This window comes from Canis aureus, chromosome 21 (assembly GCF_053574225.1).
Source record: "Canis aureus isolate CA01 chromosome 21, VMU_Caureus_v.1.0, whole genome shotgun sequence".
In the NCBI taxonomy this organism is placed as follows: domain Eukaryota; kingdom Metazoa; phylum Chordata; class Mammalia; order Carnivora; family Canidae; genus Canis; species Canis aureus.
Genome location: NC_135631.1, coordinates 8,747,335 through 8,773,144, shown reverse-complemented (window position 1 = coordinate 8,773,144; position 25,810 = coordinate 8,747,335). Strand labels below are relative to the sequence as shown.

The window sequence follows — 25,810 nt, the reverse complement described above, 5'->3', positions numbered from 1 at the left end:
GTGTCTTAAAGGGCTTTAAGGGGGTGCCTGGGTGGCTCCGTCGGTTAGGCCTCCGCCTTGGGCTTGGATTGTGATTCCAGGGTCCTGGGATCAAGGCCCAGGTTGGGCTCCCTGCTCAGTGGGGAGCCTGCTTCTCCCTCTGCCTCTGCCCCTCCCCCCTGCTTGTGCCGTTCTCTCTTATAAATAAATAAAATCTTTAAAAAAAATAAAAGATCTTTCAAAATCCTCTTTCTTGTTCCTGTAGCATATTGGTGTGAGGCTAGATTGTCCTCTACGTCAACCAAAAGAACATTGCGCAACAGGGTGCACACGGAAACGGACGCAGGAGTCCAGCAGCCTCCCCCAAACCAGACACTAGAAAGATGTGCATGACAAGCACAACAATGCCACTCTTCTCTCTGGAAGCTTTTGTTTTTAAAAAAATCATTTAGGGATGTGTGAGTGACTCAGTAGTTGAGCACCTGCCTTTGGCTCAGGGCGTTGATCCCGGGGTCCCAGGATCGAGTCCCACGTCGGGCTCCCTGCATGGCTCCTGCCTCTCCCTCTGCCTGTGTCTCTGTCTTTCTCTCTCTCTGTGTCTCATGAATAAATAAAGTCATTTATTTTTTAATTGAAAAATGCTATTCATGTTAACATGCAATGAGTTTATTATTTTTATTTTTAAATGACTTCACGAAATAAATGTATTTTTAAATTTCTAGGATGGTAAAAATCTATAGATATAAATTGCTTCCACAAAGACTCGTTGGGGTCTTAGCATGGAGCTGTTTGCACCTCACTGCCATAGAGATCTAAAAGGCTTGGAAAGGAAGGAAAGGAAGGAAAGTGGGTGACTTTTTTGTGAGCGGTATTCGGTTGAGAGGCTGGAGGCGGCTGACACAGGCCCCCATGTGGAGGAAATGCAACTATGTCCTGGGCAGGCCTGACAGACGTCCTCTCCCGTGGCCAGCAAGACACACACCTTTGTCCTCTTTTCTCACCAGGCTTCCCAGATGTCGGATTGTTCAGCAAAACTGAGCACCGTGGAAAAACCCTGGGGAGTCTGGGGAACACGACGATGGAGTGATTTCTGGGTGCGTCTGTCCCTTGGGGGCTCGGGAGCCCTGGCGGGATCCTGCTGACCCTGCCCAGGGCCGACTTTCATCCTCAATGTCCAACCTCTCCTCCCCAGCAAGCTGGGCCACATGGTCCTCTCTCCTTCGCCATTCCGCTGTCCCTCCCGAGGGCTGGCCCGTCCGCAGCACAAACGTGTGTGTGGCCTTGGCGCCCCCGACGCGGCTCGCAGCTGTTCTGCACCCTGGGGCCCACCCCGTTGATGTTGAACCTGGGGTGCCCGTGTGCGGGGCGTCTGTGTGAGAGGCAGGACCCGCAGGAGCTGACGGGGCAGAGCATCGGGGAAGGTCTGGGGGTGACTCGGGGGGAAGACCCCGAACGCGGCGTGGGGGCCTGCAGGGACATCTCACCAAGCCCATTGCAAGGGACCCTCAATGAAGGCTTCGCCTCCAGAACACACGCGATATTGCAAAGTCTCCAACGTCATCCCAGGTCATGGCGCAAACCGGCAGCGCTGCTGGCGCCCTGTAAACACGTGGTGGAAACTTGTTGAGGACGTCACGGTGGGGAGGCAACGGCGCTGAGCACACGGGAGGAAATGCGGGGACAGATACCGAGATACCCTCCTGGGACGGTGCCTGGACTCTGATTGGCTGTGGCCGCGACACAGGAAGACAGGCAGGACCTGAGGCACCTTGATAAGCCCGAGGCCCTGCTGCCTCCCCAGAACTCGGGGAGGCCCTTCCTACCCTCACCGACCGGCTCCCGCACCCGCATCCAGGTGAGAGTCAGTCGTCGGGCACTTTCTCCTTGTCGTGTGTGTCCCCCTAGAAAGTCGGGCCGGGATGTGGTGGGCCCCAGTGTCTCCTCCGCATCCCTCCTGTGTCTGTGGTGTCTTCCCACCCACCATCACTGTGTCCTTGACCCCACCGTGCTCCCTGCGTCTGGGCTTGGGCCCCATGCCTCCGTGGGCAGCACTGATGCCTCAGCTGTAAACCTTCCGGACAGTTCTCCAATGTGTATTTCCTTAGATTTTACCAATCTGTGTCTCTTCCCCGTCCAGCCACAGCATCCCGGCATTCTCTCCCCATCACTCGATGGAGTGACGTGCGCCATTGCCACGTCCGGACCCGCAGCGCCAGGAGACCTTACACCACGTGAGCCCGACAGCTGCTTGGCTCCTGAGAGGGGAGGCCTGGACCCAGGAGAAGCATGTGGCAGTGGATGTGGCCTTGATGTCCTGACCTCCTCCAGCCACCAGACCTGCCGACCGGCCTCCGGGACCAGGTCCCCTCGCAGGCAGCGCCCCGGGACGTTTTGGTGAGCTAAGTCAGTTTTCTTTGATGACATCACTCCCCTAGTGATCCATCCTCCACTTTATTAGAATGTTTCTTTAGCGCATTAGAGACCTATCATCTCAGACAGACAACCTGAAATATGCTAAATCCTTCATGCCATCAATCTATCTCACAAGTTCAAACTTCCAAGGAATTGTGACTGCAGCCGTGGTCCGCTTGGCGTCCGGGCTCTGCCCTTAGCTCTCCAGTTCTCTTCGCCTGCACCCTCCCCTCTTGAACGTACCTCCATTGGCCCCTGTCCACCTACACGCTGGACACGTTCTCCCCCAGCTCTATCCTTTCTGCTCTGTGATAGATATCACCCTCTTCAGAGGCGTCGGCCAACCCTCACATCATGATGTTGGCCAAACCCATGCCTCCGGACCATGACTCTTCCCAAATCCCAGCCTATGTGTCCAGCAGCCATCTGGACATCTTTACCTGGACGTGCTACAAACAGCCCCAAATTGCAGGAGCCTGAGCCCTCCAGTGGCAGAATGGGTCACCATGAGGGTCCCGACTGCCCTGAAGCAGGTTCCCAACAAATTTAGCTGCCTCAAACCATGTGTGTTTGTCACCTTGTTGTCACCTTCATTCCCTCTTGCCAACCTAACATAGTCACAGATTCTGGGGATCAGGTCATGGGTGTCTCTGGGAGGAGCCCATCTTCTGTCTACCACAGCTCCTGGGATACTCAAACTCACAGAGTAGAGCCCACAGAGAGCCCACAGAGCACGTTTGGGGGGCTGGCTGTCTTTTTGGGGTCATCAGCATATGGGTGGTACTGGAGGAGAGGCAGTGCATGAGACCCCCCAGGGGCTCACCCAACTCACCATCTGCACCCAAGGAATGAGGTAGACCAGATGTCTCCACCCACCCTTACACCACCGTCCTTTCCCTCGTATCCCGGGGGACTTGCTCACTCATGCCTCAGGCCCTTCCTGGGATGGTTTCTCTGTGTCATGCTTCCCTTCTTCTGATGACTTCTACTGTCTTTAGATCACTTAAGTTGTGGCTCCATCTTTCTCCTAGATGAGTCCCAGAACACTATCACGCTGTCCTCTAAATGGTTGTCGCGTGAGGTTCCTTGAGGGCAGAGACTGGGTCTCCCCAACTCCCGCTGCCCCTGCCTCTGCATTCAGCTTGGAGCCTCATCTGGAGGCGACACCCAGCAAACTGATGGGAGTGAGCCACGCTGATGCTCCGGGGGCCCTGCTCATGAAGGTGAAGCTGAGAGGTTATCTCAGCTCTCTCCCCTAGGGAGAGCCAAGAACAGCAGGAAGGCCTCTCACTCAGGACATTTGTGTCCAGGGGTGTGTATGGGGGAGGATAGAGGGAAGGGGAAGACAGAGACAAAGGGAGGGAGGAGGGAGGAGGTGTGAGGCACCTGCTAACCTGCCTGAGACTCTGCATTTGTCTTTGCCTGCCCAGGGGTGCGCAGGACCTGCTGGCCAAGGGAGCACGGCCTGACCCTCCTGAGCCCAGTCCTCCCCAGCATGGACCAGTACCGCAAAGCCATCAACGATTCCAGCAATGACATCACAGGGATGAACTTGAAGGTGGAGATTGCTGGCCACGTGCTCTTCCGGTCCATCACAGTGGTCGTGGCCCTTTGTGGGTTGGTGGGAAATGGGGTCGTAATCCAGCTTGTCCATTCGTCCATCAGGAAGAACTCCTTCCGGGTCTACACCCTCAGTCTTGCTGTGGCGGATTTCATGCACCTGGGTTTGCAAATTGTGTTCTGTGTGCGACGGATCCTGAGAATTTTCCTCTGGTCCTGCTTTCAGCTTCCCAGTATATTGATGATCTTGAGGTTCTTCTCCTATTTCACTGGACTGGGTATCATGACGGCCATCAGCTTCCAGCGCTGTCTCTCTGTCCTCTTCCCTGTATGGTACCGGTGCCACTGTCCTAAGCACCTGCCAGCCTGCGTGAGTGTCTGCCTCTGGCTCCTGAACTTTTTGATGAATATCCTGAGAGGCTACGCCTGCGGTCAGTTGTCCATCCAGACAACTAGCTTCTGCCCTGCACTTGTCACCATCACCGACGTGTGGATTCTCTTCCTCTTCTCTGTCATGGGCACGTCCAGCCTGCTGTTACTCCTCCGGGTCCGGGAGAACACGCAGCTGCATCTGCCCAGAAAGCTCTTCATGGTCATTCTGTTCACCACCCTGGCCTTCTTTCTGTGCGGCGTACCCCTCAGCATCATCAGGTTCCTGGTATCGGAAGTGGGAAACCAGACCTTTGACGACATCTGCATTCTCCTGTCTTCCATCAACAGCACTATGAACCCTGCCATTTACTTCTTCATCAGAGGCAGTGGGAGGCGGCAGCCGGGGGAGCCCTTGGCGGGGGTCTCCAGAGGGCCCCAGGTGAGGACCCAGAGCCAGGGAGAGGCACCCACCCAGCCGAACAGTGGGGATGGCCCCCTGCCGGGTGGTGGGTTCCCAAGTGGGACGGGTGATTAGCTGGCGGAAGTCACGCCTTCCGGGCAGCAAGAGGCAGCACCTCCAAGTCAAGCACCTGCAGAATAAATCCTGTCACAGCCTCTTTACATAGATACTGAGGATAAATCACTGGAGCCGACTTTCCATGTGAAATGCACCTCTTTGGGCCTTTTCAGCCTATCGTCAACTTATCCTTTGGAAGGCTCGTCAAGGAGGCTGATAGAGTCATGCCGGTGGTCACCCATGCAGAGTCGATGGTTTCTACTTTTGCCTTAAAATTCTGTTGGTTTGCATCCGGCATATGTAATGCTGCTAAAACTCTTCTGGGTGTAGGTGGGTCCCTTGGAAATGGGGTGCCCAGTGACTTTGCCCATTTTTCTGGCATGTTCCAAGGTCTCTTCCTAGACTTCTGAGGGATTCATCCTGTTGGGTGCAATGTCTTCCAAAACCTTATTTTTATCTTTAGAATTCCAGTGAAATGAATTTTTGTTGACAGAGTTCTGTTTGGACAGAACATAACAACATATGTTTGGACAACATAAAGCCGGTCATGGGTTGGGGCTGCTTCAATAAAGCCTCACGTTGCTTTTGTTGTCCAAGGTTGCAGCACCGTCCAGCAGGGAGGAGAAAGGCTCAAGGGGTCTCGGTGTTCAGGACAGACTCCTGGATGCCAGGAGGTCCCTGGGATCTGAAGCCAGCTCTGTGTTTACCATGGGGCCTCGTTCTCTCCCCGAGGAAGCAGACTGGGTCCTGTGTGCAGCATGTCTGCAGGGCTAGGACCCCTTACAGACATGCTTTTGGCTGCGGGGAGAAACTGCCAGCTTCTCACGCTGAGCTCTGGTGACAACCCTATAACTGGGGGTCACCACCCTGTAGCTGGGGGTCACCAACTATAGTTGGGGGGACACTGCCTATAAATGGGGAGATACTGCCTTATACCTGGGGGGACACTGATCCATAGTGGGGGGACACCGCCTTGTGCCTGGGGGGGGACACTGCCTCATAGCTGGCGGACACTGCCCTATACCTAGGGGGACACTGCCCCATAGCTAGGGGGATACCGCCTATAACAGGAGGGGACACTGCCCTGTAGCTAGGGGTACACTGCCTATAACTAGAGGGGACACTGCCTATAACTGGGGGGGGGGACACTGCCCTATAACTGGAGGGCACTGCCCTGTACCTGGGGGGGCCTGAAGATGTCACGTGGTGTGCTCACTCCCTCCCCAGGGTGTCAGCGAGGTGGCCATCCTGCCTGGGATGCCTGTGGGGTGACAAGGCCTGCACTAGGGCATCCCCCTTGCTGACAGTCATCTAGAGGGTGGTGGAGTGACATCAGGGTTTCCACCTCAGCTGCCAGATCCCACATTCACATCTCCTGGATGTTGTCCTGCCACCACCGCCTGCCAGGCCAACAGGGTCAGGAGAGCTGCCAGGGGTGCACACAGCAGGCTCGCCTGCTCCGCCCACTCCGCGGGAACCATCCTTGGAGGAGGAGCACAGCCGGAGGTGCCCCCGGGGCCTGTCTGCTCAAGGAGCAGCTGGTACTGCTGGGTCTTCTGCATCCTCCTGGGGGAGGACTGAACCCCGCTCAAGGAGTCAACTGTTTCTTGGCTTTAGGAAAAGCACCATATCGGTGTCTCGGGGACGCCAGGAACCTGTCACGGGGCTGGGAAGCCGGAAGTCGGGGTGCCAGCATGCTCAGGTGAGGACCCCTGGCCAGGCTGCAGCCTTCCTGCTGTGTCCGCACATGTTGGCAGGTGAGGGGCTCTCTGCGCCTCCTTAGAAGGCCACTAACCTGTTCCTGGGGGCAGGGGGACAAGGGGTTGTTTTGCTCCTGTGTCCACAGGGGGTCCTGGGTTTCAGGAACGGACACCATCTCATGGTGGCAGCCTTTGGGGAAGGAGAGAAATGTGTCAGTCCCCCTGCTTGGGGCATGGCTTTAGTGCAGCCTGATCCCTAGTTAGCAGCCCTGCCGTCACTGTGGGAAGGCGAGGCTTCGCAGGCCCAGACCCCTGCCTGGACCAGGACGTATGGGAGGGCCGTGGGCTGTCTGGCCACTCACCATCCACTCTTCCTGCTTCTCTCACACCCTCCTGGTCCTAGTGGGGACCCCTGCACTATAGATAACTGGTTCAGGGATGGGCGTTATGACCCAGCAGGAAAACACAAGCCCTAATTTCCTGCTGGGTTTAAACCTGGGGGTTTGCAAGGCTGGGGCCATAGCACCCCGATGTGGAGCATGAGGAAAGCCAGCAGAGGCAGGGGAGCTGAGCAGGGCGGGGGGGGGGGGGGGCGAGAGTCAAGTTCTAAGGACATGTGCACACCCTGGATCCAGCCAGACCTGAAGTCGCCACAAGCCCTGCACCATTCCATATGTTAGCCAATAAACTCCTTTTCTTGTTTACAAGTTTCTTTTCTCGGGTAAGGCTCTGGGCAGAGGGAGCTGCACAGATCCCACCCTGTGGGTGTGAGTGACCACCCCCCTCTTAACTTCACTCTGCTCCAGGGAGGCTGCGGTCCCCTGGGGCTTAGCCTCAGAGAGAGGATTCTGGGAACTGAGGGGGTTTAGGAGCAGATGGAAGAGGCGGCTCCTCTCCCCCACCACATAAACCGACTCCGCTCCCAGAAATCACATGCTCTTTATTTGAGTCTTTTTTAACGAACTAGAATGAAAAGACCCCTCTCCCATCAGACGTGAAACAGGATGCTGGTGCACTCTCTGGGCAGATTACTGGCGAGGCCGACGTAACACTAGGGACCCTGGTGGTGGGGGGTCCTCCCGTGCAGGAGCCGGCATCAGTCCACGCCATCCAGGTCCTGAGGGCCTCTGCTCTCCAGCTGATGAACCTAGATGGGAAGTCACACGAATGTCCATGGACAGATGCTAACAGCCACAGAGTCCAAACACACTGGTTTGCACCAAATAAGAGTGGAGGTCACAGGACTGGACAAGCAGCCCAGGAAGCAGTCCCCACAGTGTGCGAGGGTGTGGGAAGGATGACAAGCACGTGCACTGGACAAGTCTGGGAGGACATGCCTCAGTACATCGTGGCGATCCTGGCTGTCCGAGGAGACCATGGCGGGTTGTATCTCTGCCTGCGTGGGCCTGCTGAGGGGTCCGTACCTGTCTGTATTTGGCTGCATGGCCTCCAAACCCCACTCCTGATGCGGGGGGACCCACCACTGAGTGCATGTGGGCCAGCCGAGTCCCGCCTCTCACTTACACCTTGTCTGGACCCGGGCTGCCTGGGCATGGCAGGTGCGGCAGCGTCCCAGCCCTCTGCCCACCAGATGCCAGAGGTGCAGACCCTACCCGAGGTGCCATAGTGGGGAACGTCTCAGACAGGCCTGCCCTGTCACCCTGAGGTGACCTGCCCCCCACCCCGAGAACTGTGACCCGGATGCGCAGTATGACTCGGTGTCTGTCCTCCAGATCCATGTCCTCGACAGAGACGCCTCTCTCAGCTACCAGACAGAGTGCGCGTCCGTCTGGCCTGCCATGTTCACTGGTGCAACGCTGTGCTCATCACAGCCCAGCACGGCCAGTGTACCGAGGGCTCCCTGCCGGCACCTTCCCTCCCACGGGCTATTACGACGCATCCCATGTGCCCTGTGCCCTGGCTCCAGTGCTTGGCCCTGGAGAGGGAAGGCGGGAAGGGCCTGGACTTGCTCTTCAAACTGATTTTACTAACCCTTCCTTCATCCTACTATTATTTATGAGAAAAGGCAAGGCAAGGCAGGTGCTTTAGACATGCAACACCGTCCGGATACACGGGTTGTCTGGAAGCGACAGCGGGTGGCCCCGCAGCCACATGGCTGCTTGTGTGAGTACCACGGCATAAAGACACACACTCCCCGCCGACAGGCTTTAAACACACTCATCCCTTTGCGGAAATTGCCAGTAAAAAACATGGCCGTGAACGGAAAGCTTTTCGTCCTCAACAGAAGAGACCCGGTGATTCCCCGATAGACGCTGGACGTGGCAAAAAGCCACTTGTGCCTAACTCACCTGATCTTCTATGCACCGAAACTGCCAAGGCCAGCTGCTGTTGTACAGAAATGGCCGCAGGTCAAACCTGTTGTCGTCGGGGCTGTAGCTCTCTGCGTGGTAGGCGGGCGTGAGCGTGGTCATCTTGTGTCTGTTCATGGCGTATTTCGAGAAAAACTGCCTCACTTTGTCAGCCACCTGGTGGGCAAGGGACACATGGGCTGGAAGCTGGTGAAGCTGCGAGGACCCAGGGCAGGGCTCTCGACTGTACGCCGCCGCACTGTGTGTGAACCTCCCCAAGGGCAGTCGGCTGGGCTGTCACACATGGGTTCCTGACCCCAGTGCTTTAGGACGCTGTGGTTGCAGACCTGAGGCTTCCAGGTGGTTCTCTGGGGGCCACCAGGTGAGCCCCAGTGGGCCTGACTGGAGCCGGACAGCGGGCAGGGCCGGTGTGACAGGTGCCAGGCCCCACTCAGAGGAGCTGACCACTGGGCAGTAGTGTCACGGGGGACAGAGGGCCATGTTCAAGGCCATGTCATGCAGACTCGCTCCCAGCCAAACTCTCCCCATAAAGGGACCGTGCCTGCCGGCTCCCGTGTGTGTCCTACCTGCCTTGGGGAACACACGTCTTTCCACATGTTGACGAGCTTGCAGAACATGCTGTAGGGCCCGGCCTTGGCGATCTTCCGGAGCCTGCCGTAGACAGAGAGCTCCGCGTACGTCATGCCCATGTCTTCCTGCAGGAGAGGCAGCGGGATGGTGCTGGAGGATGCTTGTGGCCTCCAGTGCTGCTGGGGCCTGACACCTGGGAGAGGGACAGGTCCCCCCTTGGGACCAGGAGTAGGTACACGGGCATGCTCCCCGTCACTGCCTGGCGACATGGAGCCAGCAGCAGGAGAAAGGGACCAGCCTGGCTTCAAGGGCTGTGATGGACTGCGATGTGGACCCGACAGGATATCTCTCCAGGTTCCAAGCCCAGAACCTGCAAGCTGTGGGCTTATTTGGGAAAACAAAGATCTCTGTAGATATAACGAAGCCAAGGGTCTTTAGATGAGATGGCCCTGGATGTGGGGTGCCTTTATATGAGACGGAATGGAACACATGGGGAGGAGAACCCACGTGAAGAGAGGTAGGGGGATGTGGCCGCGGACCAGGAAGCCCCAGCAGCTAGATGAAGGACCCTCTCCTGGAGCCCCCCGGGGAAGCGTGGCCCTGCAGATGACCTGATTTCGGCTTCCCAGCCTCCAGAACGATGACAGGGTATGGTTCTCTCATTTAAGCTGCTGGCCAGTAGTGTTTGGCTCTGGCAGCCCCAGGATGCCAGGACCAGTGTCAGGCATGACACCCCCTCAGACTGGCCCTGTGCCCTGTCCCAGGGAGCCCGCTATCCTCAAGGGTGGACAGCTCAGCACAGGCACCTGAGCCACGCTGGCCACAGGATGCCAGCCTCACACCGAGGCTCCCACGAGCCAGCCCTTTGTGCATTTCTAGTGTTTGGTCTAACCCCTGCTCAACTCCTGCTGTGCCCCGGGATATATATATATAGTCAGAGCCTGATGAGAGAGACAGATGGTGACACTGGCATTTTGTGGCACAACAGGACAGCCCTCACCTCCAACCAGGGTCTGCAGGACCCCCTGTGACCAGTGACCAGGCCCTCCCTCCTGCTCCCCACTGCTCACCCTGGCCTTCCCTGCTTCACTCCTCAGCTTGAGGAGGCCTGTCCTGACCCTTATCGGAGGGACACTGCCATCATCAGGTCACCTGGGTGGATCGTGTGGGCAGCACTCTGAGCCACCTGGGGACCTCATGGTTACTTCCCGCTTGTTTGTCCCTGGGACTCACATAAATGGCCATGCCCCAGGGCCTAGTGGGTCCTGCCTAGGACCTCCTTCATGCTTTCTTCTGCATGAGGTGGATATTTTCCAGGGTGACATCTTGATTCCCTATATTCAACAATAATACTTGGAGGCTTTAATAGCCCACTTTCAATAATGCATCCCCCCAACAAGGGGATGGAAAATGCGAACCGTACAAACCAACTAGATCTAACACATCTCTCTAGAACTTCTGCCCACACCTACAGAGCGCACATTCTCCTCGAGGCACCCAGAACGTTGCACAGGACAGACCAACTGCTGGGCCATGAAACTGGCCTCCGTGAATTTTTAAACACCGATAGCATCTGCTCTCCAACCACCAAGGACCAGGATTACAAATTCAGTAACAGACAGAAATTTCAGAAGCTCACAAATGTGTGAGAATCAAACTGCAGACTCTCGAGTCCCAATGGGTGAAGGAGAAACCACGAGGAAAAGGAGAGCATGCCTGGAGAAGCAGGATGCAGATGCAGCCTACAGTGTGGGGCAGGGGGCATGGCAGTAGGGGAGGAATTTATAGTTGGGAACCCCTGCATTCAGAAAGAAGACCTCACTTTCCACCTTATGCCACATGGGGAGAAGCTCAAACCGACCCTCGAGCATGCAGCAGGACAGGAAAAGAGAGGACAGGAAGGGGCTGCAGAGAGCCTAGTGCTCCCAGACACTGCCAACGAGCCACCCCAAATGGAAACTCAGAAAACAGTTCCGTTTACAGTTGGACGCAGATTATTATCTGCGCTTAGAAATAAATTCACAAGACAAGTGCATGCTCACATCCTGAAAACAACAAAACACTGGAAGATGGTAAGAAGCCTGGAGTGAGGAGGGAGGAAGACACGCCATGTCCAGGCCTCAGAATACCTCATGCTCTCAGGTGGCAACACCTGCCAATCTGAGCTAAGGACTCAGTGCACCTGCTGTGGAAATCCAAGCTGGCGGTGCAGGTGCAGCAGAAAATGACTCCCTGGTCTCAAAATTCAGATGGAAATTCAGAGGGCCCAGCACAGCCAAAATTATGTTGGAAAGGATGATGAAGTTGGAAGAGTCACATTTGTCGATAACCAAACTTACTACCAGGCTGTGGTGACCAAGGTAGTGAGGCACAGACACAGGGTCAGACACACGGGTCAGCGGGACAGAGTCCAGGAGAGGATCTACACACCTACAGCCAGGTGATTCCCACCAGGATACCAAGACACTCAGTGGGAGAAAGAATCGCCTCTTTGACAAAATGGTGCTGAGACATCTGTTTCTCTGCATGCAAGAGGACGAGGCTAGATCCCTTCCTCACATCATACACCACAACTAACTCAACCAGGTCACAGACTTAAATCTAAGAGTAAAACTATAAACTCCTGGAAAGAGCACAGGTAAACCTCTGTGACCAAAGGAGCTCACAGACTGCAACAGCTCACGGCCACCCCACCTGGTCCACAGAGCTGCACACCACAGCCTATGGTCCCGAGCAGCCCTCAGTGCTGTAGGCCAATGTGGGATGGGATGGGGGAATCAAGAGCGATTCTTCTGAGGCCACACCCCTGCCACCTGCAAGGGACTTGCCCCACTCACCCCGCCTCCTAGGCATCAGCCTCGAGAAGGCTGAATTGAAATGTCAAAGCATTGTGACTGGCACTGAGCCCTGGGGTCCCCGGCCAGGAGCCTGGAGATAGAGCACAGGTGCTCGGGACAGAAAGGAAGCAGCAGGAGAGCCCAGCACAGACGCGATGAGGGGACAGGGAAGAAGCATGGTGACGAAGCCACCACCACTACCTCGTCAGTCTGGGACACCTGTCCGTCGGTCAAGGGCTCCAGCTCTGCGGTGGCCGGTGCTGCCAGGATGCTGTGGCCAAGACACACAGAGGCTAGTCATGATGGCTGCCACAGTGCCCATGAGCCTGGGGAGAAAATCCCCAACCCAACTGTCCCAGTCTCCAGCAACGCCCCTGTCAACACACTTCTATCAGCACTGCCGAGCCAGGGCTAGTGGTGCTGGGCTTTCTCGGGGAGAGGGACCTGGATGTCCAGGGGACTTCAGGACCAGGGGCAGGAGGTGATGGCTGGGAGCCACCACACGGGGCTTTTCCACCAAAGCACCACCCACATTCAGGGCCGGTGGTGCTTTCTGTGGGGCCATCCTGGGCATGCAGGACACCCAGGAGCACCTACCATTCTGGGCATGCGGGCCACCAGGAGCACCTACCATCCTGGGCATGCGGGCCACCAGGAGCACCTACCATCCTGGGCGTGCAGGCCATCAGGGGCACCTACCATCCTGGGTGTGCGGGCCACCCGGGAGCATCTACCATCCTGGGCATGTGGGCCACCAAGAGCACCTACCTGAGAGGCGCTGAGCACACTCTGCTGTGAGATGTCGCCCAGTGTTCCTGGGGGGCCTGGTGGAGCCCCGGCATGAAGGGGGCAGCCTGGTCACAGGACCCCATGTGCCCACTAAAGGGCAGGATGGTTTTCATCAGCCAGAAGGGAGCTGTGGCAGGGGCTATGAGGGTGCAGCCACCGGCTGGCGGGCAGCACTCACCGCTGCAGGGCGGGAAGCTGGAAGTGTTCCATGCAGAAGTGGACGAAGGCCTTGAGGTCCGTCTTGCTGATCCCACCTATGGGGTTGATGTCTGCACTGGAGCAGTCGTACTTGGTCAGGTAGCCCAGGAGACTGCAGGGAAAGAGCGTGTGGTTTCAACGAGGCTGAGCCCAGGGCTACAGATCCTGCCTGTGGCCCAGTCCCCAGTCCTCAGGGTGCGGGGCCAGAGCTTGGCAAGCTGGAGGGTTTCGGAGAAGCCTGGCACACTGGAGCCGTCCGCAAAGAGGCAGAGGCTGCGGACCAAGGGCAGGTACTCAGTATACCCGAGAAGGCAATGGGACCAGCACACAGATCTGGGAAGGACCCGCATCCAGCTGGGAGCGGCGTGTCTGCAGGGTGGGCCGGGGACAGCAGAATGTGGGGCCGAGGGGTGGGGTCCCTAGGAGGGGGGGCCGGACTTCCGAGCACGTGGATGCTGAGTCAGCAGCAGCAGGGCCACCTCTCCGGGCCTGTTGACTCCCCCTCCCAGAGACGTCCTGTGGTGGGCAGAGAGTGGCCCCAAACATACCACAGCCTCTACCCAGAACCTGTGAACAGGTGACTCTGAGGGCAAAAGGGATTTTGTGGATGCGATTAAGCTAAGGTCGTTGAGGTGAGGTTTTTATCCTGGACCTCAGGTGGGCCCCTGATGCAGTCACAAGCGTCCTTAGAGGTACAGCAGGGAGGCAGGGGGCCAGAGCCAGAGGAGCTGCGAGCAGGGGAGGGGCGCAGATGTGGCCCCACTGGCTTTGTCCTGAGCCGAGGGATGTGGCGCCTCCAGAAGGAGCCAGCCCTGTCGACACCTGGAGTTCAACCCAGTGAGATTCATACCAAAGTCATATCCTACCGACCTGCCAGCGGGCACGGTGCCCTTGAGCCACCAACTCCTGGGCACTCATTACACACACCCTCCAGGGGACGCATCCCTCTCCACCCACCGTGTTCTCTCGCTGGACCTCTGGGTGATGGCAGGTCTCCACTCACATCCCAAGCCCTGGCCCCCACGGGGTGACTCCCAACCCTGCCCTCCACCCCTGAACCTCCTCGGTGTTGGCCTTCAGGGCCTGGCATCTGCTGGTGTCGCCAGGCACATGTGTCACTGCTCCCAAGATCACACTTCCACACCAGCGGCAAAACACCTGCTCACTCCGCCAGGCTGTCCTACGCCTGGTCTGGCTGAAGATGCACCTGCCCCGACAGCATGGGCCCCATCCAACCTCCACCCACACAACCAGCCTTCCGTTCAAGAGAAAGACTAACCGCTCGTCCCTTCAGACTCCTGCCAGGGAGCAAGGCCTTGGGTCTAAGAGCCCCAGGGCACCAACAGAGGGGCAGAGAACACCTGGTCGCTGCCTAGAGCGGGAGCCCCTCTCCTGCACCCCGGGGTGGGCGCCCCGCCGCTCTGTCCTGTTGGGAGGGGCAGCTCCGGGAGACAGCGATCTACCGGCCAGAGAGACGACATCTCCGTTCTACCACAGGCCTCCTCCTGCCACTGAGACGCATCAGGAGCTGATGGTGTCGGGGACAGACAGGTGCGGCACCCTGGTCAGCTAGGAGACCCACTTGGTGCAGAAGTCCAGAAGGGAGGTGGCCGCCTCGAGATGGCCGGCCACGTGTACGCATGAAAGACGGATAGACTTCTGCTCAGATGTCAGCCCCAGGTAGTGCGCTGGCCGGACTCAAAGGACAGCTGCGCTGAAGGAGTCATGTCCTGGGCCGAATGTCCGTGTGTCCCCCAAATTCACATGTTGAAGCCCCAACCCCCAAGGCGACTGTTTGGAGGTAGGTCTTCAGGAGGTCGTAGGGCTAACTGAGGTCACTGGGGTGGGGCCCTGATCCCATAGGCCTGGCATCTTCACTAGAAGAGGAGACCCCAGGGCTCTCCACATCTGCCGAGGGAGGGCGCTGGGACAAGGCACGTCTGCAGGCGAGGAGGGGGGGGCCTGCCAGGAACCCCGTGGTGGGGTGGACAGCCAGCTGCACCCCCAGAGCCAGGCTCTGAGTTGTCCTGCTGTGGTGCCCATGGACTGGGACGGTCAGCTAGCAGGCGTGTTCACAAACTCCACCACCCCAGCCCTCCCACTCCCGGGAGCTAAGTATGCCCCAGGCCCCCATCCTCCTGTCCCATGCCCCGTGCCCCCCAAGCCAAATCTCTCAGGGACATGCCCATTCCCCTCCTGCTCTCTCTCCAGCCATTGCCACCAGGTTCCTGCCCTGGCCCCTCCTGTAGAGTCCCCTAGCCCCGTGGCCAGCCCCAAGGCCCCCTATACCTGAGCACAAGCACCAGCAGCCCCAGAACAGCCTCTCTGCCTGGCTCCAGGGGCCTCTACTCTCAGTGTCACTCCCACCACTGGCTGCCCCGCCTCGTCTGTGGCTCTCCCTTCTCTGTCCATGTTCAGTCCCGTGCTGGTCCCAGCTGGTCTCGCAGCTTTAAAGGGCATTGTGTCACCTGGGGACTTCCAGATTCAGGCGTGTGACTCACGGCTAGACTCCAGGGCCCCGTGTAACTGCCTACTACTATGCACCTCCACGGGGGTGTCTGGAAGATGTGTCAGAGCCAACACTCCCAACACTGGGCCCTGACCCCACACCCCACCAAAGGCCAGCCCATCCTTTCGGTTGCTTGGGTTGGCCAGGCGTCCTCACCCCACGTCTGGTCCACCAGCACATCCTGTCGCTTCTCCTGCCAATACCAGGAGCCAAGCACGCCTCGCTGTCCCCAGCCTTACCCCGCCCCACCCTGCCAGGGCGCCCCCGCCAGGCCAGACCTGGACTGATAGGAGGTGAACTTGCTGCACCACTCTTCAAAACCCTCCAGGGATGTCCCCCCTCATGTAGGGAAAGGCGAAGTCCTTAGGATACCAGCTGAGGCCCCGCTGCGGGTCCCCCATCACACTCCCCAACTGGACCTTACAAGCCACCGGAGAATCAGGGACCGGCCACCTTGCTGCCCGCGGGGGCAGGAGGTCAGCTAGCAAGCAGGAGCCTGCAGATGGGGAGGGGATGCTCCGTGCCCCCTCATGGTGCATTCCCAGCTTACCAGCCCCTCCGACGGGACAGGCTGCCCTCCTGGTACGGCTCGAGGTACAGTGCTTGGCCTCATGGCTCCTCCAGCCCCTCTGCACTCAGCACTGACCACCAACATGCCCCTGGCCAATCAGGGTTCCAACCTTGCCCTGACCTCTTGCTGTAGGTGACCAGGGGCTGGGGGCCCCTCCCAGACACCTCAGGGCCTCCTGTATGGCAGGCTCTGTGCAGGAAGGAGGGAGCACAGTGACCCCAGAAAGGCCTGTTGCACGACTGGGGCTCAGCTGGCAGCAGGGATCTGGGGGGGCATTCCCATCACCCCCTAACCGAATGCCCCCGCTCTGCATTGTTCAGCTGTAGTCAACCGCAGCCATGAGTGCCACCCGATGCTGGGTCCTGTATCCCAGCAGATCACAGGATACGGGGGGCACCTCATTCCCACAGCCCCCACTGCACCAGGACCTGGCATCTGTGGGCCACCTGTCCCCTGCCTCGTGCTCACCCCGATCACCTCTCCTCACAGCTCCTCAGCTCCCGGGCCCCTCTATCTCCAGCACCCTTGCCTGGCTCCCCTGCACTACACGTGTGAGTGACAGAGCGTGGCCCCACCCCCAGGGTGTCCTTAGCATCTGCGCTGCCCGACTAGTTCCCTGATCTTTCTCGCTCGTCACCACGCCCCTCAAACATCCAATGCCTGCCCCCCACCCTTGCTCGGCTGGTGACCCTGCTTCCTGCTTCACCGAGGACAGTCACTGCCCTGACCCTACACCACCCCTGACGGCATCTGTGCCGTCTACTCTGCGGCCTCCTGTTGCCATGGACATGTTGGCTGGACTCCCAGTAAAGCCGACTGCTTGCCTGGCCACTTGCTCTCACCTCCCCGTGACACCAGCTCTTCAGCCACGTCTTCCTGCCTCATTGGCGACTCTGTTCCCGCCCCACTAGACCTCTCTCATCGCCCCTTAAAACACCTGCCCTTGTCCCATTGCTCTTGCGAGCTACCATGCTGTACCTCCCCTCTCTTGCAGTGTCAAACTTCCAGAAAGAGCTGACCCCCAGTCCTCTCAGCCACCACCCACTCTCCTCCAACCTGTCCTAGCTGGGCTCCCAGTTATCTCCCTCGGACAAGACTGGGCTTTTCAGACAGATGACTATGGCTCCCTGTCCTAGTCAGCTCTCACCACAGGACATTTGCACAGACTGTTCTCTGGACTCCTCAGGCCCTTATAAACCAACTTCTCAAAAAGGCTGTCCCTGGCCATTCCAGTTACAAGTCCACATTCCCCAACTCTCCCCGTGCTTGCCCTGGTTTTCTCCGTAGACTTTCCACACCCTACACACATGATTAGTTTCCTATTACCAGCCCCCTCCCACTAGAGTAAAACAGGAATTGCTTTTCTGTTTTGTTCATGGCACCGAGAGCAATGCTGACACGTGGTACCCAGCCAACTGTTCCTTGAGGGGTGAGCACATCAGAGTGCAACAGGACCAAAGTTAGAATGAGAGGTTAACCTGTTCACAAGAACCAGCAGGGCAGAGTGCGTAGACCTGAGGCTCTACCTCAGCATGTGAGCAACGGGGGTGCAGTACGTGACCACCGTTCCTACGGGAACAGGAAACAAACACGGCAGAGGAAGCATGACTGCAAGGTTTATGCTGCTGCAGACAGACTTCTAAATACCCATGAGGAAAGGTGGGCAGCTAAAAGTGATGAAAAGACGTGAGTACGTGAAGAAATGGCAGAGAGAACTACTTACTTTCTGAAGTGACAACTAGAAACCTTTAAGCACCCAGAAGCCCACTCCCACGCTGGACAAAATCATCGTTATTTTTTGCTAAAATGTTAAATCCCAGAAGACAACGGACAAGAGTTGTGAGGGGAAATGTTGCAATGAAATAATCACATGACAAGTCCACCTCTTGTTCAAAGCAACAAAACAAAACACACCCATATTCTCAATGGCATCAGGCTCAGGATATGCACCAGCCGTCACATCCTTCCTGACGTATCACTGCCTTATGGAAGCCCCGCAGGCAATAGAAGAGAATGAAAACTGACAGGATGTGCATGAGAACCATGAGAATTTTCTCTCAGCTACAGGGCGCTGATTTCAAATTATCATAATTAGGAAATACCAAAAGTCCAAAGTAATATTTAACAGAGAAGACATTTGAGGGACGCCTGTGTAGTTCAATGGTTGAGCGTCTGCCTTTGGTTCAGGGTGTGATCCTGGGCTCTGGGGTCAAGTTCCGCATCAGGCTCCCCACAGGGAGCCTGCTTCTCTCTCTGCCTATGTCTCTGCCTCTCTCTGTGTCTTTCACGAATAAATAAAATATTAAAAAAAAAAGAGAGAGAGAGAGACATGCAGGATCCAAGATATTCAAGCTACAAATAGAAAGATGGATGGACAGATGGAGGGATGGGTGCACGGATGGGTGGGTGGGTGGATGGATGGATGGATGGACAGAGAGATGAATAGATTAGTGGACAGATGAATGGATAGGTGGACGGATGGATGGATGGATGGATGGGTGGACAGATGGATGGGTGGATGGATGGATGGATGGACAGACCAATGGATGGGTGGACAGATGGATGGACAAGTGGATGGATAGGCTGATAGATGGATGGGCAGATGAATGATAGGTGGATGGGCAGATGGACGGATGGATGGATGGATGGATAGGTGGACGGATGGACAAATGGATGGGTAGATGGATGGGTAGACAGATGGATAGGTGGACGGATGGATGGACAGATGGGTGGATGGATGGATGGATTGGTAGACAGATGAATGGAGGGGTAGATGGATGGACTGATGTAGAGATGAACAGATAAACAAATGACAGATTAAGTTCTTGCCCCCCCTCCGCTAACAAGGAGCAGTGAGAACACCTGAGCGGGGCCTGCCTAAGAGAATTGGAGATGTCAAGGCTGGAGAAGCCTCCCAGCCTCCACTGTTCACCCTAAAGGTCAGCTGAAATTTACCTGGGGAACAACAGGGAGGCTCTGAGTTTTTTTTCACTGGCGAATTCATGACAAAGTATTTCTGGTCCACATCAGAGGTGAGCTGTCTGGTTAGGAGTGAAAACTAGATGTAGGATGTGGTGGGATTGCCCAGGAGAAAGAAATGGGCAAAACTGCCTGAGGTGGGGTAGGGAGATAGATTCCAGACCCAGCACAATGGAAGAGCTCCTAGCAGGTGCAGCTGGTCTGAGCCGGGCTGGTGGGCGGGGCGCCAGAGGGAAGTGGTGTTGACTTGTCTCCACACCGAGTCATCATGAAGGTCTGGAGCAATGATGTCCCATGGGTGCTAGACGTGGCCTGAGCCGTGGGGTGATGTGACCCCCACACCATGTCTTGCAGACGCAGTGAGAACTGGCTGGGGCCTGGAAACACCGTCAGGGAGCACACACCCTTGGAGATCTGGGTGCTAGGAGTCGGATACACGCACCTCTCGTCCACGTTGGCTGACCCCAGCACCAGCAGTCCACCACGAGCGCCCCGGGCCCAGAGGCTCAGCTGAGCAAACAGATATGCCAGGACCATCCTTAGCCGAGCCTAGGGGACACAACAGGAAATGTCACCCTGTGCTGGACACAGGGGGGCACATGCCCACTGACAACCCGCTCCTCGCACAGCTCCAGAGAAAGGGAGCCCAAGTGGTGTAGGAGCTTTCTAGCATCCAGAGAAAACAGGGTCCTCCTGGCCTAAGAGCTGCTCAGCGAGTGGCGCCTGTATCAAAGATGGGGTGATCCAGAGCTGGGGAGCCAAGAGCTCCAGTCATGGGACGGGGCTGCAAGGAAATCCCGGCCCCTTGTTCCACCCTCTTCACAGCTGGCTGTCCCCCGGAGGATGGACAGCCACTCTGGCTGGAAGAAAAGGGACAGAGATGGGCCAGAGCCCAGCGGCTGGATCCCAGGGTCCTCTTTCTCCGCACTGACCGGCCGGGCTCCAGCTCCTCAGCAACCTGGGAGGGAGGGCGGGCATATGGAGCCACTCCCGGAAGATGCAGAAACCCCACACGCACACCTGCGTATCACATCTCACCCACCAATTCTCGCACACTCACACGCGTATGCACTCATGCTCATGCACAACCACACACGTGTGCATGCACTCCCGCGGCATTGCCCACGAGGCCCCATGCGGTGACCGCGGCCCGGCTGGGAGGCTCACCTGCACATTCTGTAGCGCCAGGTTCTCCCTGCTGCTTCCACCGTGAGCCGCGAACAGAGGCCTCTTACCCGTCACCAGGCTGAAGATCCCCACGACGGCTGTCACTGCTGGGTCGATGTTGAGACCAATGTGGTGGCTGTAGGGGACAGGGTCGGTGTGTTCAAGGTGTGTGCGTGCATGTGTGGTAAAACACACAAAGCCCCAAATACACCATTTCTACCATGTGAAAGTGCATACTCAGTGAGTGCAGTCAAGGTGCTATGCAGCCCGTCCCTCTGTCTAGTTCCAGAACCTGCCCTGCAGCCCCCGTCCCAGCCCCTGACCATGACCCCACTCTCTGTCTGCAGGGTTGCCCATGGGGACATTCCTGCTCTCTGTGCCTCTTGATGCCTGGCATATTTCACTGAGCAACACTTTTCCAGGTTTATCACAAGGTACAAGGTATCTGAGCATCTCTCCTTTCTGAAGCCAATTGATACCCCATTCTGTGCACAGACCTCATCCATCTATTGCCGGACACTCGAGCTGCTTCTACACTCAGACTGCTGTGTATGGCATCACCATGAATGTGGGCACAAATATCTGAGCCCCTGCTTTCTGTTCCCTTGGGGACATACCCAGGAGCAGTGCTGCTGGGGAGGGGGCAGGCTTTAGCTGACCTCAGTGCATAGACAGGCAACTCCTCATTTTTTCCCCCAGCAGAAGAACAAATGGAAGACCCCGAATGGACTGAGTCTCCCCGTCTCCACCTTCCTCAGGTACAGGGAACCAGCTGGGTAGAGAGAGTAGCAGGCTGTCACAGAGCCAGCGCCACCACCCCCCTTGAGCTGTGAGTGGGGTCTTGGCTCCCACACTGGGGGAGCCCATGACCCTGGTGGCCGCTGCCTGGGACACAAGGAAGACAGGGAGGAGGGGTGATAATCCAATAGAGCCAGGGTCTGGGGGGACCTGAAGCCGTTTCCCTAAAACCTGGCTCACGATGGGCTGCAACAATCTGTTCAACCCCCACATGCACATCTAACCACGGGTGTGGGCTCTGATCCCATTGCCGGGGCCTGCCCATGCCCCACACCGGCAGCCTCCTCTACCTTCCGATCTGCCGGGCCAGCTCCTTGGCTCTGTCACATGTCTCCTGGGACGAGTTCTCGCTGGCCATGTAGCAGGTCGTCAGCAGGCGCCCGCAGAGGTCTCGGGGGTCCTGGGGTGTGTAGCTGAGCTGGTCCACGATGGCCCGGACATCAGCCAGCACTTCCTGGTCTGAAAACCACCAGATGGCGAGTAAAAGGTAGTGGCCAGCTGCTGTGCACTGTGCGCCGTGCTCAGCGCCTAGTCCCTCCCCCTGCGTCCCGGCAACATCTCCATGTACGTAGCATCCCCTTCACTTTCCTGGAGTGCACACCAAGGGGATGGTCAACACACAGTGCACGGGGAGGATTTTGACCCGGGTCTTCCCACTGGGCCACACTGCCAGCACACAGCGGCAGTGGGCATCTGATTCAATGGACTCAGCCACACTGGCCCAAAGCCCCATGAAAGGACTTTGATGGCCTGCTGCCCCAGGTCCTGCTGTGACATCTGAGCGCATCTGCACAGCCTCCTTCACCCACGATGGCCATACCCTGGGGTCCCCCAGTCCAGTCCTCACCCCCTGGAGCCTCGCTCAGACCAACGGATGCCACCTACTTCCGTTCCTCACGGCCTCGCAGACCTGGCGGCACATGGAGTAGACGAGGCAGGCGGTGGCTGCGCTGTCCACCCCACCACTCAGGGGCAAGAAAAACCCGGCCTGGAATGGGCCAACCAAGTGCGGGTGTGAGGTTCCTCCTGAGCCTCGGAGGAGCTGTGTGCCCCAAACTTAGCCCAGCTCCAGCCACAACATGGGGAGGAAGAAAGATGCCCTGCATGTTTCAGACGGACTTTCTAGAGGGAAAAGAAACCTCTCACTGTGAAGAGCACTTAGGACTAGTTCTCCACAATAAGTTACAGATGTCATGACCACAGAACCGGTGGGAGATGGTGTCTCGTCACTCTGAGTGTCATCAGACAAGACTCCAAAGACGGAGTCAAGCCCCTGTGTGCCCCTTGGCCTCTGGCTAATGTAGACTAAGCTTCTGACTGAGGCAGCTTGAAGAAATGCTTGCATTAAAAAAAAAAAAAATCACCAGTCTGCCACAGAATCAGACACAAACGCGGGAAACCTTACCTGTCGGCTGCGTCTTAAAAAGTCCCAGAGCCAGCAGGCGGGTCCCAGGCTGGGGAGCAAGGGGAAGTGTGAGGTCTGGTAGTTGCTGACCTGGTCAGCAGTTTACCTGGGGGCAGGTGCCAAGGTAGGAGCAGCGCTGGGGACACCTGCCAGTGGTGGGGGCCCTCCCAATACACCAAGTCTCTGTTTTAAGCATTTTATGTGAATAAATGCATTTTGGTCTCCAAACAGCCCTGGGAGGTAGGTGATCTCTTTGGCCCCATTTTAAAACAGAAAAACTGAGATACAAAAAGGAAAGGAGGGGCAGAGCCTTTGTACCCAAGTCCCCAGGCTGAGGAAGCCAGGCAGTCTGGCTGCACCGACCCATGCCTTCAACCCCGAGGCCGCACGGCTTCCTCCTAACTGGGCGCCCATCCCGGGCAGGTCCTAGGCACCAGCTGCCCGCACTGCTGTGGCCCCTGTGGCCCCAGGAGCAGCACCACCCCCACGGGCACGAAGAGGCAGCCCACCTGATCTCCTCAGCCGGACTGTGGTACATCCACTCGACGGGCTCAGACGGCGGCTCCAGCAAGTCCTCGCGGCATGAGAGAGCAAAGTCCACCTTCACTCGGGGGTAGGGGCTCACCCGGCTGGCCTGATGGAGATTCAGGACATGACGCCCCTGCACCCCAAGCCCTCGGGGGCTGCTGCTCTGTCAGCCAGCAGGAACGCACATCGAGGCCACAGCGGTGCCCTCGCTCCCAGCGGGATGGCTGGAGTCAGACAGACAGATGGTACCGGTGTTGGAACCCTCATACATGGTAGGGGCAGCTGCTGTGGACAGTCAGGAGTCCCTTCAAGATGAAAGCACAGAAGGTTCCCCTCCCAGGTGCGCCCCCAAGACAAAGAGGAAATGTCCTCATGAGAACTTGCACAACGTTCCAGAGCATCATCCATCAGAGAGCAAGTGGACACATCCACGTGTCCTGAGTGGACGGGTGGATGGTCACCCTGCGGTGTACCCTTCTCATGGAATATTCTTTGGCTGTAAAAAGGCATGAAGCCCTGACAGCTGCTACAACCTGGACCACGTAAACATTCTGCTCAGCGACAGAAGCCAGATGCCAACCTGATTTCGTCTCTGTGCAAGATGCAGAACAGGTGATTTCAGACACGGAAGGCAGGCTCGTGGTTCCCGGGCCAGGAGGGGGATGCGGGGTCTGGGTTCCTTCTGTGCTGACGTACTGGTGGCTGCACAACCCCATGAGTGTGCCAAAAAACACCGAATCCCAGGGGGGCATGGGAACAACAGCTCCACAATGTGGTCATTAAAAACCATTTTAGGGGCACCTGGGTGGCCGGTGAAGTGTCTGCCTGCAGCTCAGATCATGATCCCGGGGTCCTGGGATCGAGCCCCGCATTAGGCTCCCTGCTCAGCGGGGAGTCTGCTTCTCCCTCTCCCTTTACCCCTCTGTCCTGCTCTCTCTCTTAAAAAAATTTTTTTTAAAGAGCTCCCGGGGCATTCGAGCACCCGCATATGTCTTTACGAACTCACCGCCAGGTTTCGAGATGAAATCTCCGCCCTGTAGCTTCGGACATCCTCCAAATCCAAAGTTGCGGTGAGGACTTCCTGGGGAAGAGGTTTCAGAGAGAAAGTGTGATTTCCTGTTTTTCCCACTCACACGTGTGATTTGGCTGTTTTCACAGGTGTCCCAAGTTGCACATGCAAGTCACACCTTCTAAGGCAGGGACTAGGGACCTGTGGGTTCCCAGGGGTCCAGCCAGCATTACTGACCCAAAGCCCTTCCCTCTCCTTGTTGCCACCAGAGCCTCCAGTGAACTCAGACACGGGGCAGTGGGACCTTAATCCCGGCACAGGACCCGATTCCACCAATCCATATCTGCCACAGACTTCTGAGACAGTGTCTCCCTCTTTTTTTTTTTAGTGTCTCCCTCTTAAAAAGAAGCATGGGAGGGCCACTTTTCTGCTTTATGCGTGGTTATATGGAGATGAGATAGCTGGAGGTGTTGCAGCCACCCTGTGATCAGGAGGAGAGGCAACCCCAAATCCAAGCCCACGCAGGGGAAGGCCAAGCCGGGGTACAACTGAGAGGTGGGTGGAGCCAGAGCCCCGGCAATCCACGTGAGGGCCTGGATGTGCTGCCTGTGTGACCGCGGGTGACACTTCACTGTCTTCAAACCTCAGACAGGAGTATTAAGAGTCCAAGTATACCACAATATAGAAAAAGAATAAAATCTCAATAGAGAGCAAAAAAGAGAAGGTTCTAATTCATATACATGATCCCTTTCTTTATGAAAAAAAACAAACAAAAAACTCCGTTAGTTATGTCACGAAAACATTGTGTCATTGCATGCAAGTCGGGGGCAGTGAGAGCTGGTCCTGTGCAGCACCGCATGATGCGAGGCAGCTGCAGCCACCCCCTCCCACCAAGAGGCCTGTGGGCAGCTGCCGTTGTCAGCACTGGGCCCAACCCAAGCTGGACACATCCAGAGAGAAAGAGAAAAAGGAGCTTATCTGTCCTCCAGTTCTCTCATCATTTCCCAGAGTGACGGACCACCAAAGCCATGGTGCTTCCCACGAGACAAAACCAAGGGAAGTGTGAGGCCACAAAAGATAAAAAGACAGAGATGGTGTGAATCTTTTCATGAGCAGATGGCCCCATTCCATTCTTCACCGAACGCCCGACCGAGGTGTCCCTCGGTGTCAGAGAGCCTGCGAGGTTCAAAGAGCCCAAGAAACGCGTCCTAGGGAAGGGTCCACGGACCTGTGGCTCTGTGCGATGGCTCCGTGTGCCACACAATTCTTTTGGATCATGTAGGAAGTGGCAGGGCAGGGATGCCACGTCCCTCCCCGAACACTCGGACGAGATCAGAGAATTCTAGCCTGAGGGGCCCCAATGGGAGACGTGCTTGCCCACACCTGGGTGTGTGCTTCAAATGCAGGTCTGCGAGGGTCCAGCTGTGAGGCCTGCTGGGCCCGGAACCTGCTCTCCTGGTGCAGCTGACCCTCAACCCATGCCAGTCAATCCCTGGCAAGGTGCACACGTCTCTGACACCCAGCCCAGGGTCTGGCCACACCGACCGGGCCTAAGGACGGCCGGGCAGTCCACTGGGGTG

General features: G+C 57.2%; 2 protein-coding genes across 2 annotated transcripts in view; one reads left to right on the top strand and one right to left on the bottom strand.

The window, feature by feature from the left end:
* Window positions 1-3,886: 3,886 nt before the first annotated feature.
* On the top strand, window positions 3,887-6,112 carry LOC144293149 (mas-related G-protein coupled receptor member X2-like). Its single transcript, XM_077864276.1, has 2 exons — window positions 3,887-4,762; window positions 6,068-6,112. The coding sequence occupies exons 1-2, from the start codon at window positions 3,887-3,889 to the stop codon at window positions 6,110-6,112; spliced, it is 921 nt and encodes a 306-aa protein (XP_077720402.1).
* A 1,348-nt stretch (window positions 6,113-7,460) lies between these two features.
* The window catches only part of NADSYN1 (NAD synthetase 1), a 38,031-nt gene continuing 19,681 nt past the window's right edge, over window positions 7,461-25,810 (bottom strand). Inside the window, exons 10-21 of the mRNA XM_077862810.1 lie at window positions 24,228-24,302; window positions 23,203-23,327; window positions 22,694-22,742; window positions 22,174-22,276; window positions 21,579-21,747; window positions 20,491-20,626; window positions 19,766-19,872; window positions 13,245-13,376; window positions 12,479-12,548; window positions 9,437-9,565; window positions 8,850-9,026; window positions 7,461-7,687 (exon numbers count right to left, since the gene is read on the bottom strand). Coding sequence (XP_077718936.1) covers window positions 7,637-7,687; window positions 8,850-9,026; window positions 9,437-9,565; window positions 12,479-12,548; window positions 13,245-13,376; window positions 19,766-19,872; window positions 20,491-20,626; window positions 21,579-21,747; window positions 22,174-22,276; window positions 22,694-22,742; window positions 23,203-23,327; window positions 24,228-24,302 — 1,323 coding nt within the window. The 3' untranslated portion in view covers window positions 7,461-7,636. The remainder of the gene's footprint in view (window positions 7,688-8,849; window positions 9,027-9,436; window positions 9,566-12,478; window positions 12,549-13,244; window positions 13,377-19,765; window positions 19,873-20,490; window positions 20,627-21,578; window positions 21,748-22,173; window positions 22,277-22,693; window positions 22,743-23,202; window positions 23,328-24,227; window positions 24,303-25,810) is intronic.

What these genes read in the sequence shown, in the direction of transcription:
- LOC144293149 (XM_077864276.1), top strand. Translation starts at nt 3,887, where the DNA reads ATGGACCAGTACCGCAAAGCCATCAACGATTCCAGCAATGACATCACA. An exon ending in GGGTCTCCAGAGGGCCCCAG is followed by an intron (nt 4,763 to 6,067) that starts GTGAGGACCCAG and finishes CTCCCTCCCCAG; the next exon opens with GGTGTCAGCGAGGTGGCCAT.